This window comes from Labrus bergylta, chromosome 5 (assembly GCF_963930695.1).
Source record: "Labrus bergylta chromosome 5, fLabBer1.1, whole genome shotgun sequence".
NCBI lineage: Eukaryota > Metazoa > Chordata > Actinopteri > Labriformes > Labridae > Labrus > Labrus bergylta.
Window position 1 is genome coordinate 22,937,063 of NC_089199.1, and position 22,542 is coordinate 22,959,604.

Consider the following 22,542-nt stretch of genomic DNA (forward strand, 5'->3'; position numbering starts at 1 on the left):
AAAGGAGGAGAGAAAGATGAATAGAAAGACTTATTGTTGTTATACAAAACTAAGGAACGCTTCATCTAAAGTGCACAACGTTCAGGCATTCACAGAAACAAATAAAACAAGCATTCTTTTCAAAATCAAACACTGATACTGCACAGTAAATTAATGCATCTTGTGTTGGTCACTTAAAAGGAAAAAAACTGCATGAATATAAAAGTCTAAAAACAAAGGTATGAATGGGCTGATATACATTTAGAAAATGATTTAATAACAAAAAGCTGTCCCGTATTTAAACATCCTGTGATTGAAATAAATCACCATGCATCTATTTGAGCAGAAAAGGTAAACCACACCATCGGGAAGATTATTTAATATTTCTACTTTGTTCAATTTGAATAGCTGTTGCCTTCAATTTGTTGTTAAATGAAGAGATTTATAAAACAAAAAGTGCTGAAAGTGTCTTTATTTACATTTTCCATAGTGATGTTTTGCTCTGCGTGCCGCACCAGTAAATTGGAGGTAAAATTAGATTATTTAGTAGATAAAACTTTATACAAATGTTCAGGACAAGATCAACAAAGACATCAGAGTTCACGCCAAATCAGTACGTTTTCATGATGTTGAAAAAAAAGTTGATTTATTGAGTTACTCCAACGTAAAGTGGACTTATAAAATACACCTAAACTCGTTAGTCCGACTGAAATCAGATTTCTTGACGTCAGATTTACACAACGAGATAATGTGGTCGATGAACTATAGCGTGCGTACTGTACGCCTCACTGATCTACAAACTGGCCCAGACCATCTAAATGATCTCCACAGTTCCTGTGCCAGGCTTTGACCTCGAAGTCTAACCCAGAACTTCCACCAGATACATGTGCATTGCATGTCAGCTCCGCTCTGGTACAGCTCCGATTAAACTGAATGAAAGTCCCTCAGAGAATCTCTTAACATCCACATGTAGCATAAACAAACATTTCAGTAGGACAGGTTTTTATATATTAACGATATGTGACCAGGACACCTGGATGTTGGTGCGGCTGTTTCAGAGGCGACATGTCCGTTGAGCCTGATCGAGGGTTGTTGGGGTTTCTGGGTAATCTGGGTTGTTTCCATGGTTGCCAAACTGTCCACTTCTTTGTTTTTCTTCTTCTGGTGTGGGGTGGGGGGACGGGGAAGCTTCTGGTCACTGATTGACTTCTGGTGATTTGAATGAAAAAACACTGAACATGAATGCTGGAGGTGACTGTCTCACTGCTCACTGAGCCACACGTACACACACTGTGAAGGAACGTGTGTTTGGCTGCTTACGTCTCCACAAAATGGTGTGTGTGTATATACGTATATCTGATCTGGTCACATGACAGATGAGGACATTATCTTGGACGGAGCGGTAGAGGAGCCTGTCGAGGACAAACAGAGCCCGCAGACACCTGAGAGCCAGGAGGAAGACGAGGATGAGGAGGACACAGACACCGATGATGGTGCAGTTGGTCCAGAGGAAGAAAACGATGGTAGTTAGTCTCATTATTTAAATTAAAGTCCCTTTGATTTAGATTTAGGACTGTTTGTTTATGGCAGGTTTGCATAGAGCTTTAGAGAATAAAACAAGGTATCTGTCTATCAGAGAGAATAATCAATGCAGGTTGAATGCAGGACATGGCATGGGAAGAAAGTGCGGAAGTCAAAGTGTAATGTTTACAACATACATAAGAGGACAGATGACAGATGAGTGGGAAAGAGCAGCGGGCAAGCAGAAAAATAATGAAGCCATGTCATGAGGTGCACAAAGATTGAACCTGCCGTAGGATATACATGACATCGCACCTTCCTAGTCGCTCGTGGTGAAATGTCTTCACTGTTACCTGCTATGTTCACAAACGGGCTCGCCCCTAGTTAATGCGGAAATCTTAAAGGCCCTGACACACCGAGGAGATCGTCTACCGTCGGTCCTAGTTTGACCGTCGGTGAGCGGTAGTCGCCCTACTTTTTTGTGGTGTGTCCGGCTCCGTCGCTAGCCGTCTGCCTTTTTTTGGCCAATTCGACATGTTGAATCGGCAGTTGTGAGAGGAATCTCTCTGATTGGCTGTTTGGAGGTTTCATTTCTCTCCAGCTCTTTACACAGGTTCAGGAAAGCCCCTTGAGCATGCCGCTGTAGTATCCATGCTTTCACCCATTAGTGCGGTTTCTCCTTATTTGTCTCCTCCGCCTCTTCTTTTCTTTTTCCACTAAAAGACCAAGAGCTGACAACACCAGCGCCATTTTCAACTTTTTATCAGACATTATTCTCCATTAGTAGATCACCCTATAATACGAGTGGTGACCGACAGCACTGTGAAAATGGTCTTCTCTATCATAACAACGGACAACCGCCCCCTGCTGGCATGGAGAGTTATTTCCTCTCCTCATGCGCAGAACGTATGTAGTGGTTGGTCGTTGGCTGTAGTCTTTGCAGTGTGTTCAAGTTCAACTTTTTGGCCAAGACGTGAGGGGACGCCACAGGCGGCCTTCGTTGCCACTAGTTCTTTGCCGCCTGCTTGGTGTGTCAGGGACCTAACAGGGGGCTAGCAGGAAAAAATTTACTTGAGTCGGGGTGAAAATTTCTGCTGTTTGCATTCACATAACCGCAGATATTTCAAGACATTTTCATGCGGTTTGTACAGGTGTGAAAAAGAGCTAAATCTTGCTTTAGAACGGTGAGTCAGTGCTCTGATGACAGAAGTAATAAGGCTGGAAATATTTAGGTAGCTGTAGAGTAGTAACCATTGAACTGTTGGGCTGGTTACTTTCACCTTTTGTCTGTAGAAAATCTACACTTTAGCTGTCTGTCTGCCTGTCCACTTCCTGTCTGTTACAGTCTCGTGGTATCCGTCCAGAGCTGCTGTATTATTTCTACATTTGTCTAAAAAGTACCTGCCATGTATGGCTCTGATTTCTGCCTTGCCTGTTTGCTAAACAAGCATCTACTTGTCTGTGTAGTTATCTTCCCCTCTGAGACTCAGTAGTCCTGTCATGCTTTCTACCTGCTTGTTTCTGTGTGTCCTTTCTCAGTCATGATATTTGTCTCTTCTGCCTGATTTTGGCTCTTTTGGCGTCCGCTCTGATACATGGTTTGGTACTCAAAGCAGATTCTGGATCGAAGGAAAAATGTAGGCACTGGATGCTCATGAAGGAGACGTTTGATTCTGCTCACTGATTCCAGAAAAGGGAAATTTTGAGTGTACAAAGCTGGCTATGCATCAATTTACAAATGTGTGCACTTGCACATTGAAGGTCACATATTCTCCTCCTCTTCAACCAGTGTAAATAAGTCTCAGGGCTATTTCAGCCCTGCTCAGAACAGGCTGTTTCTGTGTCTGTAGCTTTAAATATGTAAATGAGCTGTGTCTGACCACGCCCCCTCTCTGGAAGGGCTTGGGTGTACTCGGGCTTTCTCGCTCCATGTCCTATAGTTTACGGTGAGAAGGCAGACTCAGAGGGCAGAACAAACACCTAGCTGTGGGAGTGTCACCCACCTGGGGGAGGGGTTACTGCCCTTTGTGATGTCATGAAGGGAAAATCTCCAAACGGCCTGTTTGAGCACACATTTTCTGAAAAGTGGAGCAGGCAAAAGACGGAGAGGATGGACTTTTCTCATCATTGGGGGGTTAGTAGACAGACTAGGGACACATATTAGATATTAGAGTTAGAGAAACATGGTGAAGTGAATTTAGCAGATTATGTGACCTTTGAACGGATCTAAATGAGTACATGAAAAAGTGAAATCATCTAGAACCATTTCAGAGTCATGCATTTGTGCAATTTTGTTGTTAAGATGCATAACTGATTTCGAAAGCATAAATATTAATCAAACAACCAGAAATTTGTTTTTCCAAAATAATCCTGAATAACTAGTGGGGGCCTCTTTCTCTTTTAGTGTTAAGATGTTTGCTTCCATCCTTTTTTTGTTTCCATTCTTTAAAATAATTAAGTCTTATACCATCAATGAGCAGAATCATAAAGCCTTCACTCTGACATACCTCTTAGTAACGTCAGTGCTCTGTGTTTCCGTCAGACAACTGTCATGTAAACAACAGCGGAGGAGCCTCGACTAGAATTCAACAGTTGATTGAGTGTCCGCGTGAGTACACACACTTGATCCTGCTGTCTGCTGCTGCACACACACACAAACACAGACACACAAACACACACATGCAGAGAAACAGACGCCAATCCTTTGCTGGAAAAGGGAAGAAAAAGGTGTTGTAGTTTTAACACAAGATTCACAACTTTTGGACTGGACTGGACTTACACCTCAGTCAAAACTATACGATCAACTTTTTAATAACACAACTCTGTTCCCAAAAATCTGCACACATTCTTTGCATTGTGCAGAAAACAATGAATGTTGCAAAGGCGTGCTTCTTGTTTTGATTTTATCGTTGCATAAAGGCTTTAGTTTACCGGGTGCAGAAAGTTGTCTAACCCGAGTTATGTCTCAGTTTTGATAATATAAAAAAAAAAATCCATTTTACTCCAAAAGTTGTTTTGACAACGGGCTGTAGGTGCCAGCAGAGTCTGTGCAAAAGCCGTTATTATTACTAAACCTTGTCAGTCAACACGGGTCTTTGGTGTCTACCCCTCATCTTGTCAATAAACGCACGCTGTCTGTGATGGGGAGCTATGTCAGCATTTTGTTTTACGGGAGTGTGGCTGCACTTCGAAGTCTTCGATGGGGCCAAATTCATAAATAATGTTGCTCCACCGTCTTGAGGGAATAATAGCTCAAAAAACACGTCTTAATAATAATCAACAGACTTCACTGCTCTAATGTGTACTTTGTAAAAGCAGATGGTTTTGAATACTGTCTTACTACTGTTATAGTCAAGACCACACTAACCGAGACCAAGACATACCTGAGACCAGAGTGCTCCGAGACCAAGACAAGACCAAGAGGGAGGCAAGGCGAGACCGAGAGAAGACCAAGACATCTAGGGATCAAGACCGAGACGTTTAGGGATAGAGAAAGAGTCAAGACTAAGACCATAGATATCACTGAAAAATCATCCTCCAGGGGGCATGTTACTCACTTAGACTTTAAAAGTAGGGATGATTCCCGGGGGATAAAAATGAATTTATGAAGTCAAGTCATTCATTCTTTTAGAAAGAGGCGTTTTCCTTCTAATCTCAGTAATGTTGTGGAAAAATAGACGATCAGTGATGGTCTTGACCGGGATTTGGTCTTAACTGGTCAGCCCAGTCTGAGACTGAGACAAGACTGAGTAGAAATGCTTTAGATTCTAAGACAGTGGGTGCGTTCGAATTGTCATTTTTGCTTAGGAAGGTTCTTAACTGAGTGAAATGACCCCGAAGCATTTAAGTGGCGGCCATTCGAATTCTCTAAAAGTTAAGGAAAGGTGGGTCAATGCTTCCTTTATAACCTCCTTCAGCTTAGGATACACTGGATCATCCTTTACGAAAGGAGATGAGATATGCCGCCCCACAATTCCTTGCGGCCGCAACATTTAAAGCGAGTCGCGCATCCGACCGTTCACGAACATTAACGATGATCGCAAAGTGACACAGATCATGTAAGAGATAAAAGATAAGAGACAATTTATCCAGATGATGTTTTAGTCAACATATTTCATTCAATTAAGAATGCTTTGTGCAGTTGTACATTTGTATGCTTAAAACATTATGTGTAGGTTATATCTTACATAAATGTAAAAATTAATTTCATAGAATCATATTTATTTTGATGTTGATTTCTGAGTGGACAGGAAGCTGATGGTTTCACTTTTGTTACTTGTAGTCTGGTATTCTATATTTCTTTTATTTCAATCCCAACCTTTTGGTAAAGGATTATTTCACCGGTAAGAAGGCACAGGGGAGAGTTTTTTAGATGCGCTTTTTGTAGTCCATTTTTTCGGAACATTGTAGTTTCAATACGGCGGACCCACGTCATTAACCTCCGACGGCCCGTCGCATTTAATGACGTCGCCTAGTGGAAATGTGGTCGGATTGTCAGAGCAACGAGATCGCCTTTCCCTAAGTCCTTTATGAATTCTCCTAACGTCTTTCCTTAACCTCATGATGTTTTCCCTGGGGTTAAGGTAAAGTGGATAGTGAAAGGAGATAGGAGGGACAATTTGAACGCACCCGAGACCTTCCTGTCCCTGGTGAAAGTCGCTGTAACGGGTGTTGCTGGAGCTTCTGTAATTTAAGAAGTACCTGATGGTTCTGACTTTACCTCTGGCTCACTAATTGGTTCACGGCTTCTCCTAAACCCCCTGACATGCTTCCTTTTGTCTCTGCTTGCTGCTTTGTTGCGCTCCATAAGAGGAGTTTACTAACCAACCTATTTCTCATTTTCTGTTTCTGCTTTCCTCCCTCTCTTTTGCTCCGTTCTTTTCCTCTGGCTCCTCGCATCTGGAGAATTTGTTTTCATACTTGAAGCATTTGAGTTTTCCGACACCAGCCAAACACGACCTGGTTGTATTGGCTTCTCTGTCTTTGTTTGTTTCAGTGATACAAGCTGTGCGATGCCAGTTATATTGAGGTCTTTCTAGTAGTTTCTGCACCACTCAGACGACACCATTCGTTTATATTTGTAGCTTGTAGAAGTCTTCCGTTCCGTCTGTCTCCAGTGGGTGCAGACACCTTAAAAGCTGGTATTATTAAAGTTACTGCAGTTTGAGATATACATTGATAACTGGACATTTCAAAACAGTAAAACATGGAACAGTAGACATCTCTTCTTTGCAGCTTGGAGATGTACGTTTGTATCTACTGTTCGGCTTTAGATGTTTTTTTTAAAAGGCTTTGACTTGAAATGAGTTGGGTTTGTGCATGTTTTAGGATGATTGCAGGAACTGCTGATATCAACAATAAAAGCCTCATTAATACTTATGTTAGGTTATTGGCCCACTCTGTTGTGAGTACTTTCTCATGATCACAGATATGTGTTTGTGTCGCTCCACTTATCACAGTTCATGAGGCTGCGTTGCGCCGTTGTGTGGTTACGCTTTGTGGGTGGTGAAATTGGCACAACATCAGCCTGGAGTATCCTGCAGTGGTTTGGAGTCTTGGTTGTGCACGTCCTCAGAAATTAGGGCTACGCGTCAGCGAGGTGCAATATGCACATACAGTATGGTAGCTAGGAGCAATGACGTTTCAGACCGGCAACTCAGAATTGAGTGGGTCTCCAGACCTCGTCTTGTGGCGCCCTGATGAATGAGATGAAACACTAACCAGGCATGATAATAACTCCAAACGAGCCAGTGGCTGTCTGACTTCTGGTTGTTGCATTGAGACGGGATTATGTTGCAGAGTTCAGGACAGATTTTCACATTTCTCTGTTTTTTTTTTTGTTTTTTTATCAAGTTCAAACGAGCTGTTGAGACTCACTGATTCGACGTGTGTTTCCTTTTTCTCGCTGCAGCTGTCAAACAGTTGAAGGAGACGGTCAGTTCTTCAATCCACAAACTGGCCAACTTTGATGGTAAGAGCTCAACGTAGCTACAAGCAAAAACACTTCTCATCTGAGTCTTATAAACTAAAAGTCCTCATGTTTGTGTATGTTTGTGTGTTTATAGAAGTGATGGACGCTCACCTACAGAACAACCAGACGGCTGAAGAAGACGATGACATCCTGGCCAGCCCTGATCGGCTCAAAGGTAGAGGACACACAAACCCTCACATGTTTTTAAACGTAAAGGCATTGCAGTGGTTAAATTAAACATCTGAATACTCCTTGATAATCAGATTTTGTAACAAAGCTGTTTGATGCTTGAGTTACGCTTACCGACTTTTTGTGAAGAAGTTGTGACAAAGAGCAGAACTGCTGACATGGAGACCCTGTAGTATTCTCTGACCTTTGACCTCTGCTTTTTTTTGTCGTTAGAGGTCTGAATGTTTGTCATCCTTTGGATTCTTTGTGGACACACAATATGCTCGGGCTCAGATTTTATATTTAGACTCTCTTGTATTTTTTGTATCATTTTTCCTGCTCCTGCCTACAGAGAGATAACAGTAACATCACATAAATGGAACAAAACAGTTTCAAACTGCTGTTTTTGTTGTTTCTGTTTCACCTCCTGAACCCTGATGTGCCTCACGCACTGAAAAAATCCAATCAGTGCATCACACAATGGTGTGTGTGTTAGTGTGCACACACAGTTTTTGTCCCATTTCACTAACGTGTGTGTGTGTGTGTGTGTGTGTGTGTGTGTGTGTGTGTGTGTGTGTGTGTGTGTGTGTGTGTGTGTGTGTGTGTGTGTGTGTGTGTGTGTGTGTGTGTGTGTGTGTGTGTGTGTGTGTGTGTGTGTGTGTGTGTGTGTGTGTGTGTGTGTGTGTGTGTGTGTGTGTGTGTGTGTGTGTGTGTGTGTGTGTGTGTGTGTGTGTGTGTGTGTGTGTGTGTGTGTGTGTGTGTGTGTGTGTGTGTGTGTGTGTGTCCATAGGGAATCAGATGGATGCCAAAGAGTCTGACATGTCAGACACTCTGAGTCCCAGCAAAGACCGCAGCAGTGACGACACGTCAGGTCAGTCCACACGCACACACACACTGTTTTTTTTAAAGATTTGGGCTTTTTGTGCCTTTATTAGAGCAATAGGACAGTGGATAGAGTCAGAAATCAGGGAGAGAGAGAGTGGGGAACACGTGTTTTAATCAGAATGTTTTAGCTTCTCTTTAAGTGATTCAGTCTGTCTGGTTTTTCATTTTCAGTTCAACTGCCCTTACATTTTAGTAACTTCCCTTCGAAAAGAGTTGAAGTCAGAATTTGTTACATGAAGATCATACTCTGTAATCATGAAAAGTAGAACTGAACATCATATTTAGATTTAATAACTTCAGTTTTTAAGATCAGACACATACATAAATAATCTGTGGGAGCTTGAAACACTGAGTGAAATAATTAATGTGTTTTGTTAAAAAAATATTCTTGCTATTAAAAGCACTTGTGACTTTATTCCTAAATTTATTTTAAACGTGTGTTTGTGTTTCAGACGGTAACATGGACGACCAGGAGCTGAATGAACCCCAGAACAGAGTCGCTCTGCTCAAAGGTAACAGTCGTGGTATTTATCAGATTCAAAAATACATCTAACCTAGTCCAGTAGGGGGAGCTGTGAGATTCTGTTATTGGCTACATGTGCTTCAAAATGCCTTTTTCATTCAGTCTTAAGAGTTTTATTCACTAAAGAAAAAACGACTGTACTCTCTGTGTGGTGTGTGCGTGTGTGTAGCCGAGCTGCATCGGGCCGGTCTGGAGCCTGGAGACACGGAGCAGGTCATCCACCATCTCCACAGAGAGCTGCTAGAGGCCCAGGACTTAGCCAACACCGGCAAGCAGAGATGTCTGGAGCTACAAGGTAACAATCGGTTTCACAGAATCCCCTCCCTCTCTAAAATTATTTCTGAATTTTTTGAGAAAATGTTATCAAAAATATAATCTCAATGTGCATCTCTATCAGTAAGATTATCAACACGCCGAACTTTAGACCTGTGTCACAGGGTCGTCCCGATACAAGAAGTTTAAACTTAGAAATGACATAGTATCAATCAATACCTGTTTCCATGTCGCAGCAACAAAAAGAAAATAGAAGTCCCAGGCTTCCAATATTGAGAAATTTCCTTGTTTTTAAAGCTACAAAAAATACTCCAAGCAACTAAGGGTCATGACCCCGATGAAGGCCACAAGCCGAAACACGTCGGTCTATTAAAGTTGATCTTGATTATACTACAAGTGTTGCTGGAGGCGACAGCTGGCTGACAGCTGTCTGAAGCAGCATGAGTAACTTTTATGTGATCCCATTGCCTCAGGATTTAATACAGTAAATTCTGATTTAATGTATGTGACTGTCTTTGTGTGCGTCTGCAGCCCTGCTGGAGGACGAGAGGAGGAGTAATACTCAACAGACCGAAGAGTCAACCAAACAGATCCAGTACCTGCAGAGTACGTACACACACGTTTACAAAAACATCTGTAAATGTGTCTCTGAGTCATGACTGTCTACAATGAGGGAGAAGCTACGAGCTAACTTAAGAGCGCTAACATTAGCATTCTAACACAACTAACTCACTTCTCATCGTGTTTTTTTGTCTCTGTTTGTGTTTCAGCTCAGCTCGCGAAGCTGCAGGCCGACATGGAGGCACTGAGGGAGCAGAGGGAGAGCACCATCTGCACCACAAGAGAGGAGCTCTACTCTGCACAGGAGGAGGTGAAACTCCTGATTCTTACCTTCTGACTCCTAAAAACACATTTTTTTTATTTCTACAAACTCCTCCTGACATCCTTAGTTACTCCCTCTCAGGCCTTTGGACCCAATCTAACTCCAATTTGATTCCTTCTGAGAGTGCTCTCACTCCCTCCAACTCCTCCTCTCCCACCTCCCCGTCATAACTCATTCTGATACTCTCTTGTCTCGTTCATGATTCCCCTCTAATTCTCCTCTCTTCTCTCCATTGATTCCTCCCCTTCCTACACTACTGCCATTCCAGCTCCTTGTATCTCTGAATAAACTGACTCCTCCCTGCTCACAAATAAACCAGACATCCTCCTCTCACATACTGAAACTTTCTGACTGTTAACAGTAAATATGAGTCTCATGACGTCACTGTCTTACTTCATGAGTTGTGCTTTTCTGTGTTAGATTCTTGTCCTGCGGCACACTATGGAGGCCACCACGGCAGAGAGGGAGCGAGAGATCGCCGTCCTGCAGGCCGACCTGGGCAGCGTTCGGACTGAGCTGGAGCACTGGAGGACCACGGCCGCCAAGTACGAGGAGGAGATCAGGCGGCTGCAGGAGGCCTTCTCTCAGCAGCAACAGCAGCAGAGCTCGGCCAGCCAGCTGCAGGGTGAGCACAGAGAGGGTTCTTGTGTTTCTTTTTTTTTTTTTTTGTTATTGAATCAAGTTGAACATTTTTGAATTCCTCATCTATTAAAGTCATGACTCTTTTTTCCTCCTCCTTTCTGTCTGTCAGTGGAGTGTGTCACGTTGCAACAGCGGTGCACGACTCTGCAGCAGGACTGTGACGGCCTGAGATCTGAACGGAAAGCTCTCACCGAAAAACTGCAACGCCTGGAGACTGAGCTCAGCAGGTACACACATGCAAACACACACAGTTTGTTCTTCTATCCGGCTAGTATAAAGTCACTTTTGGGAGGTGGCGTCATCTGCATGGGAAACAGTCATGAAGATTTTTTTCAATTTCAAGCTAAAACACTCTATATTTGAGTTACAAAAAAAAAAAGATAAGGCATTGCATCTAAATTATTAGGAATAAATGTAAAATTGAGAATCAGTGGACACTTGGGCTAGAAGTCTTTGTGAAAGCTGTGATGAGGATGATTAATTCTGGCTCCAGATGCCTGACAGGATCGCTGACTCCTTGCGTCTTGTCGGGCTCAGAGTTTGAAGTTCAGCATTAAAAGGAAGGACGGACGGAGGATAAGAAGGGCCTGAGGAAATGTGGCGTCCAGCTGATTGAGTCGGAACAGGATGAGGGGGCGACAGCTGACTGACAGCTGTCTGAAGCAGACAGAGGCGTCAGCAGGTTCTCTGACCGCAGTGCTCTGCTCCGTCTGTTCTCCACCGAGAGAAACATCCATGAATGTTCTCATCAGAACTGAAGGCTCAGCAAGTTTTATCTGAGCTTCAGCTTTGTTTTTTTTTTACTAGTTTCAATAAAGTGCGAGCACCACTGGCAGCACCTCCTATAAATCTGTGTTTCACAAGAATCCAGTAAAACTTGCAGATGTCAGCAGCAGCTCACTATTCACTTCTGTGATCTGTTGCACCACCAGTCAGCAATCAGAACAAAAGATGAAGTAAAGGAGAAGATGAGTTTTTTTTTTTTTTTTTTTTTAATTCTGAAAAAATGAACTCGGTGTGTGTGTGTGTGTGTGTGTGTGTTTTGCAGCACCAGGGAGCAGAGTCAGGTCCTCAGCAGCAGTCTGGAGTCTCTGGAGAAGCGGGAGGGGGTTCTGCAGGACAAACTGGGTTCTCTGGAGAACCAACACCTGCAGGACGCAGGCCGGCTGAAGAGCCAGCTGGACCAGGCCCAGGCCCACACACACACACTGCAGAGAGAGGTACACACACACACACACACACACACACACACACACACACACACACACACACACACACACACACACAGGAACTCATACACTACATGTACATTGACACGATTCATTGAACTAGGTAACTACTTGATTTATTCCCATGACCTGAAAATGTATAGAACTTACTTACTTGATGGTGTTTTTTTTTTGCGTGTTTGTGTGTGTGTGTTTGTGTGTGTGTGTTTGTGTGTGCGCAGTATGAAGACACACAGTCCCAGCTGTTGGACCTCCGTCAGCGCTACGAGAGGACAGAGAAGGAGAAGCTGAACATCCACCAGGAGCTGGAGCAGTGCAAGAGCAACCTGAAGCTGCTGCAGGACAAGACCAGCTCTGTGAGTACACACACACACACACACACACACACACACACACACACACACACACACACACACACACACAATCAGACCAAAGACTTAGTGGAATATTTGTGCTGTAATCTGTACTTTTGTGTTCCCTCAGCTTTAAATGTTTTTGATTTCTTGACGTTATTTACTAATTTATTGATTCTAAAGATTGAAGCAGGGACGCAGCAGGTCGTCCTCAGGACACTGAGGTGGTCTGGGATTTTCTCACCCACTCAACACTTCACTTCACAGACACCATTCCCCCTGATAACTTGCTAATGTAACTCTAGAAACCAAAGCTTTGTTATTTTAACGGATCTCAGAAAGCAAGAACTTTACACACCTGTTGGTTCGACAAGTGTTTGTTATATTTTTGCTACAACAGGACACATCACACCTACCTCGGAAATATAGTGAAGGGGCACCCTTAGCGTAGTGGTTAATATGTGCGCCACATGTACAGAGGCTCTGGTTCTCCTAGCGGGCGGCCCCGGTTCAATACCGACCTGTTTCCTGCACCCCAGGCTTTTTACGCTGAGTCAGAAATCGGAGAGTGAGAGAGAGAGAGTGGAAAGACTCAGGAATCACGGGTCAGATTGGAACCCAGGTCGCCAGCTTGGAGGACCACAGCCTCCGTACATGGGGTGCGTGCACTAACCACTTGGCTACTGGCGCCCCTGTATATATTTATAGATTTTAAACTTGTATATTTTTATTTATTGCTTGGTTTTCAAGTGCTCAGAGTGTTGAACTTCAGTGTGATAAATTCACATGATCCAGATGTTTTGAAATCAACCAGAAATCATATTTAAAAATCCAAATCAATCAACTTCTCCATGATAATGATTTTTGCACTAATCGAGCAGCCTCATCAGTGAAGAGCGTTCTGATGACAGGAGATCGATTTACACAGACGCTGTTTTATTTTTACTACACTGGAGGTCAATAATGATGAACTTCCTCCGAGCACTTCCAGCTCAGGTGACCTCCTGTGACATCATCGTCTCACCTGCCTCTTTCTCCTCAGCTGATGAATAACGTCTGTTAGTTTGTTTCTGTCGCTGTGAGAACTACAGGAAACACAACCAGCGAGGCGGAGCAGCCTCCTTCTCCTCTGTTATCCCTCTTCTCTTCTTCTCCTCTTTTCTCTGTCTGTCTCCAGCTCTTCTTCTTCTTCTTCTACGGGTTTTGGTGGGTTTTGGTGGGTTTTGGTCTTGATCTGAGGGTGTTGTTTCTACAGAGCTTTACAGATTTGATAGTCCTGATCCAGAGTCACAGTTTGATAAGGGTGTTAAGATTTTCTTACAACTTAGGGCTTATTTTCATAGTTTGGTCCGTCATTACTTGAGTCTAAAACTGGGATCTCGGGACTTGAATGAAAAGACGCCAGAATGTGGTGACCAGCACGGGTGGTATACCGTTTGTGTGAAAGTCAGGGTTAAGAGTTTTAAAATGGAGACTACAATTGGTTGCACCACACTTACATGGACTAAAACAAGTTTGGACTTACACGCACAGTTTGTAAAATCCACCGCTAGTGGGCTCTCAATCAAAACAATAACAAACGATGACGTCAAGGCTGGCGGGGAATCATGGGAGTGATTAGCTCTGCTACTTTTTATGAATAAAGTTGCTTAAATGTAAAAATAAATGTATCTTTTGTATGTGCCGATGCTTTTGTTGCGGGGAGTGGGCGGCTTTTCTCTATTATAATGACGGACCAAACTATGAAAATACTTCACAAATTCTAAAAACCTCACGACCGATCCATTGAGTCGATTATTTATCTACACCAGGAACCAGCTCGTCATGTAGCGGCACCATGCTGCTTGAAGGAATAGTTGATTTATTTTGGTTTTAGATTCAGATTTCAACACCCAACTGTCATCGTCTTCAGGCAGCAGCGGGTATAAAACACGCTGATGAGACGTCCTGGTGCAGAAAAAGTTCATGAGTTTCTACCCAACAGGAACAAGCCGGCTGACGGGTCGTTCTTCTTCTGTGGTGTTTGGTGAATGTTGCTTTCGATCGTGTAGGATGGCGAGGGATGGTGTTGCTTTGTAGAAACGGCTGACTTTATACAAACCTGCTGTCCTATAAATCCCCCCCCCTCTCTCTTTCTTTATCTCTCTCTCTCTCTGTGGCTCTCCCCCCTCCCCTCCCCTCGCTGTAGCTGCTCCATCCTCCATGTTGGTTTTTTCGTTGATTTGCCGGCTGATTTCTTCTTATCCCTCTTCTCCCTCCCCTCCCCCCCCTTCCTCCCCTCTAGCCATCCATATTGCAGCCTGTCCAAGCCATATTCATTGGCCTTGTCCTGGCTCTGCTCTACTGGTGTTTCGGCCAGTTGTGGTAGAAAGGTACACACCGACATGACATCAGTCTGCCTCTTTCTTTCTCTTTTTTGCCTTGTCTCTGTTGTCTCCATTTTTGCTTCATCTGTGGAAGGAAAAATAACGGAGGTGAAAACATGGTGCTGATCTTTGAAGAATTCAGGGCGTCAGCATAGAACAGGACCCGTTTGCTGGAATCAGAATTAAGTTAAAAAATGGAGAGTTTGACCCCACACTGTCTTCCTTTACCAAATCTGAACCAATAGTACGACCATTAACCTCCAGCACTCCTCATAAAAATAGTTATAATAACATACAAATACACACATAAGTCATTGTTCTCAACCTTCAAAACAGTGTTTTATGTTGTTTCGGTCATGAGCCTCACGTTTCCTCATCCTCATGAGAAACCTCAGTCACAGCCAGCATCAAAAAACAAAGATGTCAACCTTGTTTATTTTATCTTTTGAGGCTTCAGTCAAAGCTGAGAAGTAAAGCCCCTGTGTGATCAATAACCGAGGTGCGTATACTAGTCTGAGAACAATTCCGTATTTCAAACATACGTTTGTCATTTGGCTCGATCGGCTCTTTGGTAAATTGATGAGTTGTGCCCCGGCATCCGGCAAAAATAGATCTGCTGCCGGGGCTGAGACGCAGCGCAGCAGAGCCAGTGGAAGCACACACATTGGATAGCGGAGATGGACCGAACACACAACTGGAAATTAGGGGTTAGGCTAAGGGAACTTGATGTATTTTCAAAGTCCAATCCATCAGTTTATTTAGAAAAAACATTTAACAACAACAAGTCGGCCGAAGTGCCCCACAATCAAACTTAACTATGAAACACAAACACATGTAAAACCACCAGGACATAAAAAGAGTAAGGGAAGGTGGATTTATGTTGTAGTGTGTATGAAATAGACATGTATTTGAATCCTTTGAAAGAACAATAACAGATATGGGAGGAGGATCAGTGTGGGGTCATTAGAGTTCATTTTAAAAGTTTAGTATAAACTGCTCTGATGTAAAGGTGAAGCGTCCGTTAATGAACCCTGAATTCTGATCAGCTCCACACTTTCTTCACCTCCTGCTCTCTCCTCCTCGACTGAGTATCTTCATCATCCTCATCATCGTCTTCATCGAGGTGCTCTGTGTCAGCGTTCAGCTCTAACTGCATGAGTGTCCGTCCGTTTGTTCGTCAGTCACATGTCTCCTGCTTCTACTCTGCTGCGGTTAACTCTTAACTCACTCTTTGAAGGGACAGGCTCCTCCTCAGCAACTCAACGTCCGTTTAAAGGGATACCTCATTTCAACAACACTTTTTTTTATTACATCGTCATGGAAACATGAAGGTGGCACACACACTAAAAGTTCTGTGTTACTATGAACTGAAGAAAGACACAAACTACACATGTTTTTTGGTTCTATTTCTGAGCTGAGACGCACATAAGAGGCTTATTTCTCTCGTATGTTGTTCACATTTTGTTTTTCTTCCTGAAACTAATTCTGAACCTCAAAGTGAGAGTCCGTACTGCTTACAGATCATCAACCAAAGAATCAGATATAGGAACAGCTTGCAATAGAATGTGTATAGATATATTGGCCTGGCTCAGATTAAGCCCTTATTTATTTTTTTAATGTTTATTTTTGTATGTGTGGACGGGTAAACAACTGCCACACAGTTGAGTATATATAGCCTTATCTAATTTGTAATGCCGCCCCTACATAAGCTGTAAAAATACATACAATTTAAAGGTCACATATTCTGTAAAATCCACTTCACCATGTTCCTCTAACTCTAACATGTGTGTCCCTAGTCTGTCTACAAACCCCCCAATTATGAGAACAGTCCATCTCCTCCATCTTCTGCATGCTCCACTTTTCAGAAAATGTGTGCTCTAACAGGCCGTTTGGATATTTTCCCTTCATGACATCACAAAGGGCAGTAACCCCTCCCCCAGGTGGGTGACACTCCCACAGCTAGGTGTTTGTTCTGCCCTCTGAGTCTGCCTTCTCACCGTAAACAATAGGACATGGAGCGAGAAAGCCCAGGCCACCCAAGCCCTTCCAGAGAGGGGGCGTGGTCAGACACAGCTCATTTACATATTTAAAGCTACAGACACAGAAACAGCCTGTTCTGAGCACTCTGCCTTATGCTAAGATAATATGCGTGCCGTGTAGAGACACTGCCTCTATATGAAGGATTTAAACATCTCGTGAACAACATAAAAGTTAACACCAGACGTCTTTGTGCACAGAAAAACATGCAGATATGTTTTCTCTCTGACATAAATCTGAAACGTAAAGGTATTCCTTTAAAAGGTCAAGCGAGCACTCACCTTCACATCCTAAAGTCTCTAACTCTTCGTCCTTCATTCATCTTTGTCTCTTCACAGCTTCCTCTCACTCTCAGGGTGTTGACGCTCCTTTTTCATCGTATTTTACCCTCTTATTTATTTACATATTATTGATTTAATCATTTCATGAGGAAAGGTTTGTGGTTTCTTAAAACTTCTTTCCATCTTTTGCATCTCGTCCGCAGCTTAATCTGAGTTATTTTCTGTTTTTGTTTTCATCAGCTTTTTTCTCACCTCAGGTTTTTGATCGTTTCCTTTCAGACACTCAACCTGATTTCTTCTTCTTCTGTTTTTTTTTTTTTTTTTTTAAATCACTCATCTTTGTGTCCATCATGTTTGTCCTGTGTTGTGTTTGTTGTGTTTGCTGCTCGTCCGTTGATTTGAGAATGATGTGACCAGTGTTCCCAGTCGTTTGCTGTGAAGGGAAACTGGTCTGTAACTTTATTCTGCTTTTCTACTCAGGTAGCCTCCGCTGCCTGCTTTACTTTGCTGCTTCTACTTATGTTTTTTTTTTATTTTGACCTTTGTTTTCTTTATTTCCTCCTCTCCTCTCCTTCTCCTGAAGTCTAAAAAGATTTTAGTTTGATTCAGCTTTGAAGTCGTTTTCCTTTTTATGTTGTTTTGGGAATTATCAACCTGTATTCTCCACCGTTAAACCTTAATTTTTGAATCATACTGCTGCCGTAAAATTAGCAGAAAATACTTATTGTGTCTCAGCAGAACTATCTGATAAAATGCTGCATTCAGGGGCTCCTCGGATGGTCCCGGTTTCCGAGTGGGGAAGTCTTTCTTCTGACTTGAGTGTGATCATGTGCATCTAGTTCTAAAAGTCAGATTGCTGATAAACAACAACATGGATGCTCAGAGAAAGATGTGTGGAACGTCACAGTCAGAGAGTTTAAACTCAAAAAGTTGAATCATGATTTTAAAAAAGTTTCTTACATCGCCCGCCATGTTGATGGCAAATTTGACATCAGGTCGGCAAGTAGAGCCCCAAATTCTTTCCAGAGTTTCCAACTTCAAGGTGTTCCGGCTAAGTGTGTGCAAAACTAAAGCGATAAGACAGCAAAATCCAGAGTCAGCAGAGAGAGAGAGGGAGCGATAAGGTCCACTGTCCGTACATCCCTCGTAAATCCACCGCTGTTTAGCGTTTAAACGTTTATTAATCACACCTCTAGTTCTGACTTGAGCAATGCTTTCTCCTGTATTGTCCAACCTGGAAACCCTTTTTTCCGATTAGTTTGACATCACATGAATGCAGCATTAGCCTTCACAGACTTTACACCTTGCTGTATAATATGTGACCTTAAAATTCATAACAATCCTAACCTGCAGATATAAGTGTTCATGTGCCTTCACCCTTTATATAAAACAACATACAGATAAGTGTTTACTATAATCATTAGATGAGTAGCTCGCCTCCCTTACGGATTAAAAACGGAATATTTCTGACTTCAGGGTCTTTTTTATGATTTTATTTTCTGCCGTCTGTACCTCGCTCTTCTTCCGCTATCCTTTTCTCTCTCTTTTACTCTCTCTCCTGATTTCAGTCTTCAGGACTCGTTGAGTTAAAAATTCAGACATGACTTTCAGAATAACTTTTTTCTCTTTCCTCGTCGCTGTCATCCCCCTCTCTCTCTCTCTCGCTCCCTCTCTCTCTCTATCTCTCCATCTCTCACTCTCTCTCTCCACCTCTCTCTATCTCTCCATCTCTACCTCTCTCTCTCTCTCTCTCTCTCCACAGAGCGGCTGGAGTTCCTGGATGCCGGTCATCGCAGTGATGGTCGCCGTGACGGCAGCCGTCCTCTACCCCAACCTCTCCAAGAGCAGCTCCACTTAGGACACATTAACACACACACACTCTCTCATACACACACTCACACACACACGCACACTCACACACACACGCACATACACTGTGCTGTGCGGAGAGCGTCACTGCTTTACTTGTATAAAGTCTAATTGTACATAATTGTAGAGGGAATATAAAGGTTGTGGTTTCTACAGAGGATCAGATACTTCTTGGTTTATTTTGTTTTTTCTGTGTGTTTTTTTCTTGCGGAGGGATGTTTTGTTGTTGTTTTTATCCTCGGCTCTCTGTCTCAGCTGTGGTGGGGGCTTTTTTTTTTGTTTTTTCGTCTCTCTTGCTGAATTCTGGGTGATGAAGCAGCAGGCCAAGCTTCCACATGAAAAAAGAAAAAAACAGCCAGAGGTGACATTTACACTCGTCCTGATCGTCAAATGAACGGGATGTAAGTGAATGCAACACCTCCCAGCAGCCTGAGACCGGTCACCAACATGATCCAGATTAATCCCTGAAAACGTTCAGGTCTGCACTCTTTCTGATACACACCTGACTTTCAGTCAGAACTGGTTTAAACTGGTTTCACTGGGCTTCATCAGTCTGTTTCAACTTCAACAGGCAAAGACCCACAACGTTTTCTCTGCTTTTTCTTCTTCCCAGCTTTCATTTTACTCAGAATATTCTTCAATTCATCTTTATTAATCATCTGTAAAATGATCTCTTACTGATTTGATAGATATGCCGACTCTTCCAGACAGTATACGTCCATCAGTGTGACGATGACTTAGACGTAATTCACTAATTTGTTTAGAAATCTGCACCACTGAAGCAGAGGAAAGACTGCAACAGTAACGCCTCTGATAGCGTCCTGTGGGTTGTCCCAATACCAGAATTTAAAACTGGGATTTTTGATTGTATTAAAAAACAAATATCTGCATCATCTGTTTGGATACCACGGCAACAAAAACACAAGTCCCAGCGAGAAAAACATTGACAAGTCGCTCAATTGTGATATAGTTATATACGTGAAATTAGTCGCACTGGTGTGTAGAATGTTGTCACCTTTTTTAGATGGAAAAAAAAATATTAAAAATGCGTCCTATACACTTGATTTGTCGGTACATGTTAGTTCAAATTGATTCATAGTAGATTGTTTTTTCAATGTGACCTCTGAGGTAACCCTTCAGCGTTGGTTTTTCTGGGACTTTTGAGGGTTTTTAAGGGGTCCACTTCTCATCTCCCCCTGTGTTTGGTCCCTGTGACCCTGTTGACCTTAAACTAGGCGCGATAGGAACGTTATAAGACTCTTTACACTTTTTCTTGGTTTGCCGGTGAAACAAAGTCTAATCCACATTGAAACATGAACTCTTCATGATGCCGCCTTCACAGTCGATGTAAATCTGGACTGTTTGAGCACTTATGAAGCACAATCTGTGCCTCCGATGATCTGGATCAGTGTTCTTTTTAAATCCGGACCCGGGTCTTGTTGGGAGGTGTTCACACTGAGGCGGGTTTTCAGGAAGTCCTGCTCTGTTCTGTTCTGGTTTAAGTCGACCATGTTGAAGGTCTGACATGGCGTTTTCTCTGTTACCTTGTTTTTGTTTTTCAGGGGAGATTTTGAAGGTCGGGGTTGAAACTTGAAGCCAAATTATTAAAATAATTAAAATTTATTTTATTTTCTGTTAATTTTTTTTTTTTTTTGTAAATTTTGGGGCACAGAAAAAAAGGGGGTCAAAGTGCCTCTGATGTAACTAACACCACAGTTTGTGTACATGTGTGGGCAGACACGCACAACCGCACACACTTTCTCTGTTAAACACACACACACACTGTTAGAGGCCTGCAAGTGTCTAGAGTTTGAGAGAACAACACCTGGACACCTGGAGCTTTTTAGAGCTATTTAAGAGCTAAGCTAATGATACCTGCTAACAAGGCCTAAGACACCGAGGTAAAAAGCTCAGAAAATATCGAGCAAGTGGACCTAGAGTTGAGTTATATTGTATGATTCTTAAATGTAAAGTTTGACCCTACAGTTTTTCTTGTTTTGTAGCAGGCAAGTCTGTTAATTGTTGTTTAGAGTCGGACCAAAATATCTCAAGAACTTCTGGCTATAAACAAGGGACGCAATCATAGCGCACAAATCAATACAAATGCAAACATGTCAAATCGATGGGACAAAAAAATATGGTGCAATACTCTCATTTAACCACCAGAGGGAGCTATCTGCTTTTCAAAAATAAGAAGAAATTAAATTTAGTGACTGAGAATTGACGTAAAAAGAATCACATTTATTCACAAATTGAATTCAAACTCTTAAGTAAATTAAAAAGTAATTGAATAAATCAGGAGTTGAGTGTACAGTTACATCTGCGCTAGAAATATCTGAAGGGCCTCATGTCTGAGAGGCTATGCTAACATTAGCATTGCTCAGGCCGTACGAGGAGGTCAATGTTAGCAAGCATGCTAAATCTCATGACGAAAAAGTTCCGATTTAATAAAAAATTTAAATCCTTCATTTTTAACCTCGATTTCGGCTTGTTTGCAGATTTCTTCTCGCCGTACGTTTAGGGTGAAGGCGCTTAGAAAACCAGGACAGAATCTCAGGAAGATGTAAGAAGTCAGACTTTTGTCATCCAGCTGATAAAAGGCATCCATTTTTTCTCTAATGGAGTGACCTCTGGGGCCCTCATCAGATCAAACTCCGATCACTTCAGGCCTCTGCAGAAGTGTTTATACATCATGTAAAGGTTCCTGTGTGTGTGTGAGCGGGGGAAGTATGTGTCGGCTCACACTCTGGACTCTCGAGCAGCAGTGTTTGTCATCGTTTGTGTACTCTGTCTTGTCTCCGTGTGTTTAAAAAAAACAAAAAACATTAAAATAAATACGAACAAATATTCCTGATGTTTAAAGAGAAATAAACACTACAGTACAGAGAGAGAATTGTAAAATAAAATGTTATCGAATGACGTGCTACTAGACTTATTTTGTTAAAATTGTTTAGAGATATGAGAGTGAGCTACGTAGAGGATGATGATGATGATGTATTGAATATGCAGAGAAATGTTTGGATTAAAGTTGTAGCAAGCTGACCCACCAGACCCGCCTCCTGCTCCTTCATTCATTCATGTGTTCATTAACCCTTTAACTCATACTGGGCACTGCAGTGGACATCCATTCAAAAGCTGTTTTCTACTAAATGCAACTGGTTTTAAGATTTATCTTTTGGGGGGGGCGTTTTGGGTCTTCATTGGAGAGATATGACAGTGGATAGAGTCTGACATCAGGGAGAGAGAGAGTGGGGAATGATGTGTGGGAAAGGAGAAACCGCTTGAAGGACTACACAGCCTCCATACATGGGGCGCCCGCACTGCGCCACCACCGGCCCTAAATGCACTGGTTTTTAATCGGATTGTTTCACATCAGACACTCCTGTGGAAGTCAGCTCATCCACTGTCATCCACTGGTCAGCAGCTGTAAGTTCAAGATGGCTGATGTAACTCACAAATGTTATTGTAAGAACTTCCAAATATTGACTTAAGTTATGGAGAAAATCATAATTGATCAGCTGTCCACTCAGCTGGACTTCATTCTTTGCCGGCTATGCTGATC

At 42.5% G+C, this 22,542-nt stretch overlaps 1 protein-coding gene across 10 annotated transcripts in view; it reads left to right on the plus strand.

Annotated features, from left to right (window-relative positions):
• Positions 1-22,029, plus strand: part of slmapa (sarcolemma associated protein a) — a 64,704-nt gene extending 42,675 nt beyond the window's left edge. For 4 of the 10 annotated variants that reach the window (XM_020657503.3, XM_065955228.1, XM_020657504.3 and 1 more), the window contains 14 exons: positions 1,356-1,502; positions 4,043-4,108; positions 7,412-7,471; positions 7,566-7,646; positions 8,430-8,510; positions 8,977-9,036; positions 9,217-9,342; positions 9,852-9,926; positions 10,091-10,191; positions 10,624-10,828; positions 10,955-11,072; positions 11,894-12,065; positions 12,296-12,430; positions 18,874-22,029. In XM_020657503.3, the coding sequence (XP_020513159.1) occupies positions 1,356-1,502; positions 4,043-4,108; positions 7,412-7,471; positions 7,566-7,646; positions 8,430-8,510; positions 8,977-9,036; positions 9,217-9,342; positions 9,852-9,926; positions 10,091-10,191; positions 10,624-10,828; positions 10,955-11,072; positions 11,894-12,065; positions 12,296-12,430; positions 18,874-18,969 (1,523 nt within the window). In that variant the 3' untranslated portion in view covers positions 18,970-22,029. Of the gene's footprint in view, positions 1-1,355; positions 1,503-4,042; positions 4,109-7,411; positions 7,472-7,565; positions 7,647-8,429; positions 8,511-8,976; positions 9,037-9,216; positions 9,343-9,851; positions 9,927-10,090; positions 10,192-10,623; positions 10,829-10,954; positions 11,073-11,893; positions 12,066-12,295; positions 12,431-14,711; positions 14,800-18,873 lie in introns of all 10 variants that reach the window. The other 6 variants (XM_020657509.3, XM_065955229.1, XM_020657505.3 and 3 more) reach the window with 5 other exon arrangements.
• The last annotated feature ends 513 nt before the right edge of the window (positions 22,030-22,542 follow it).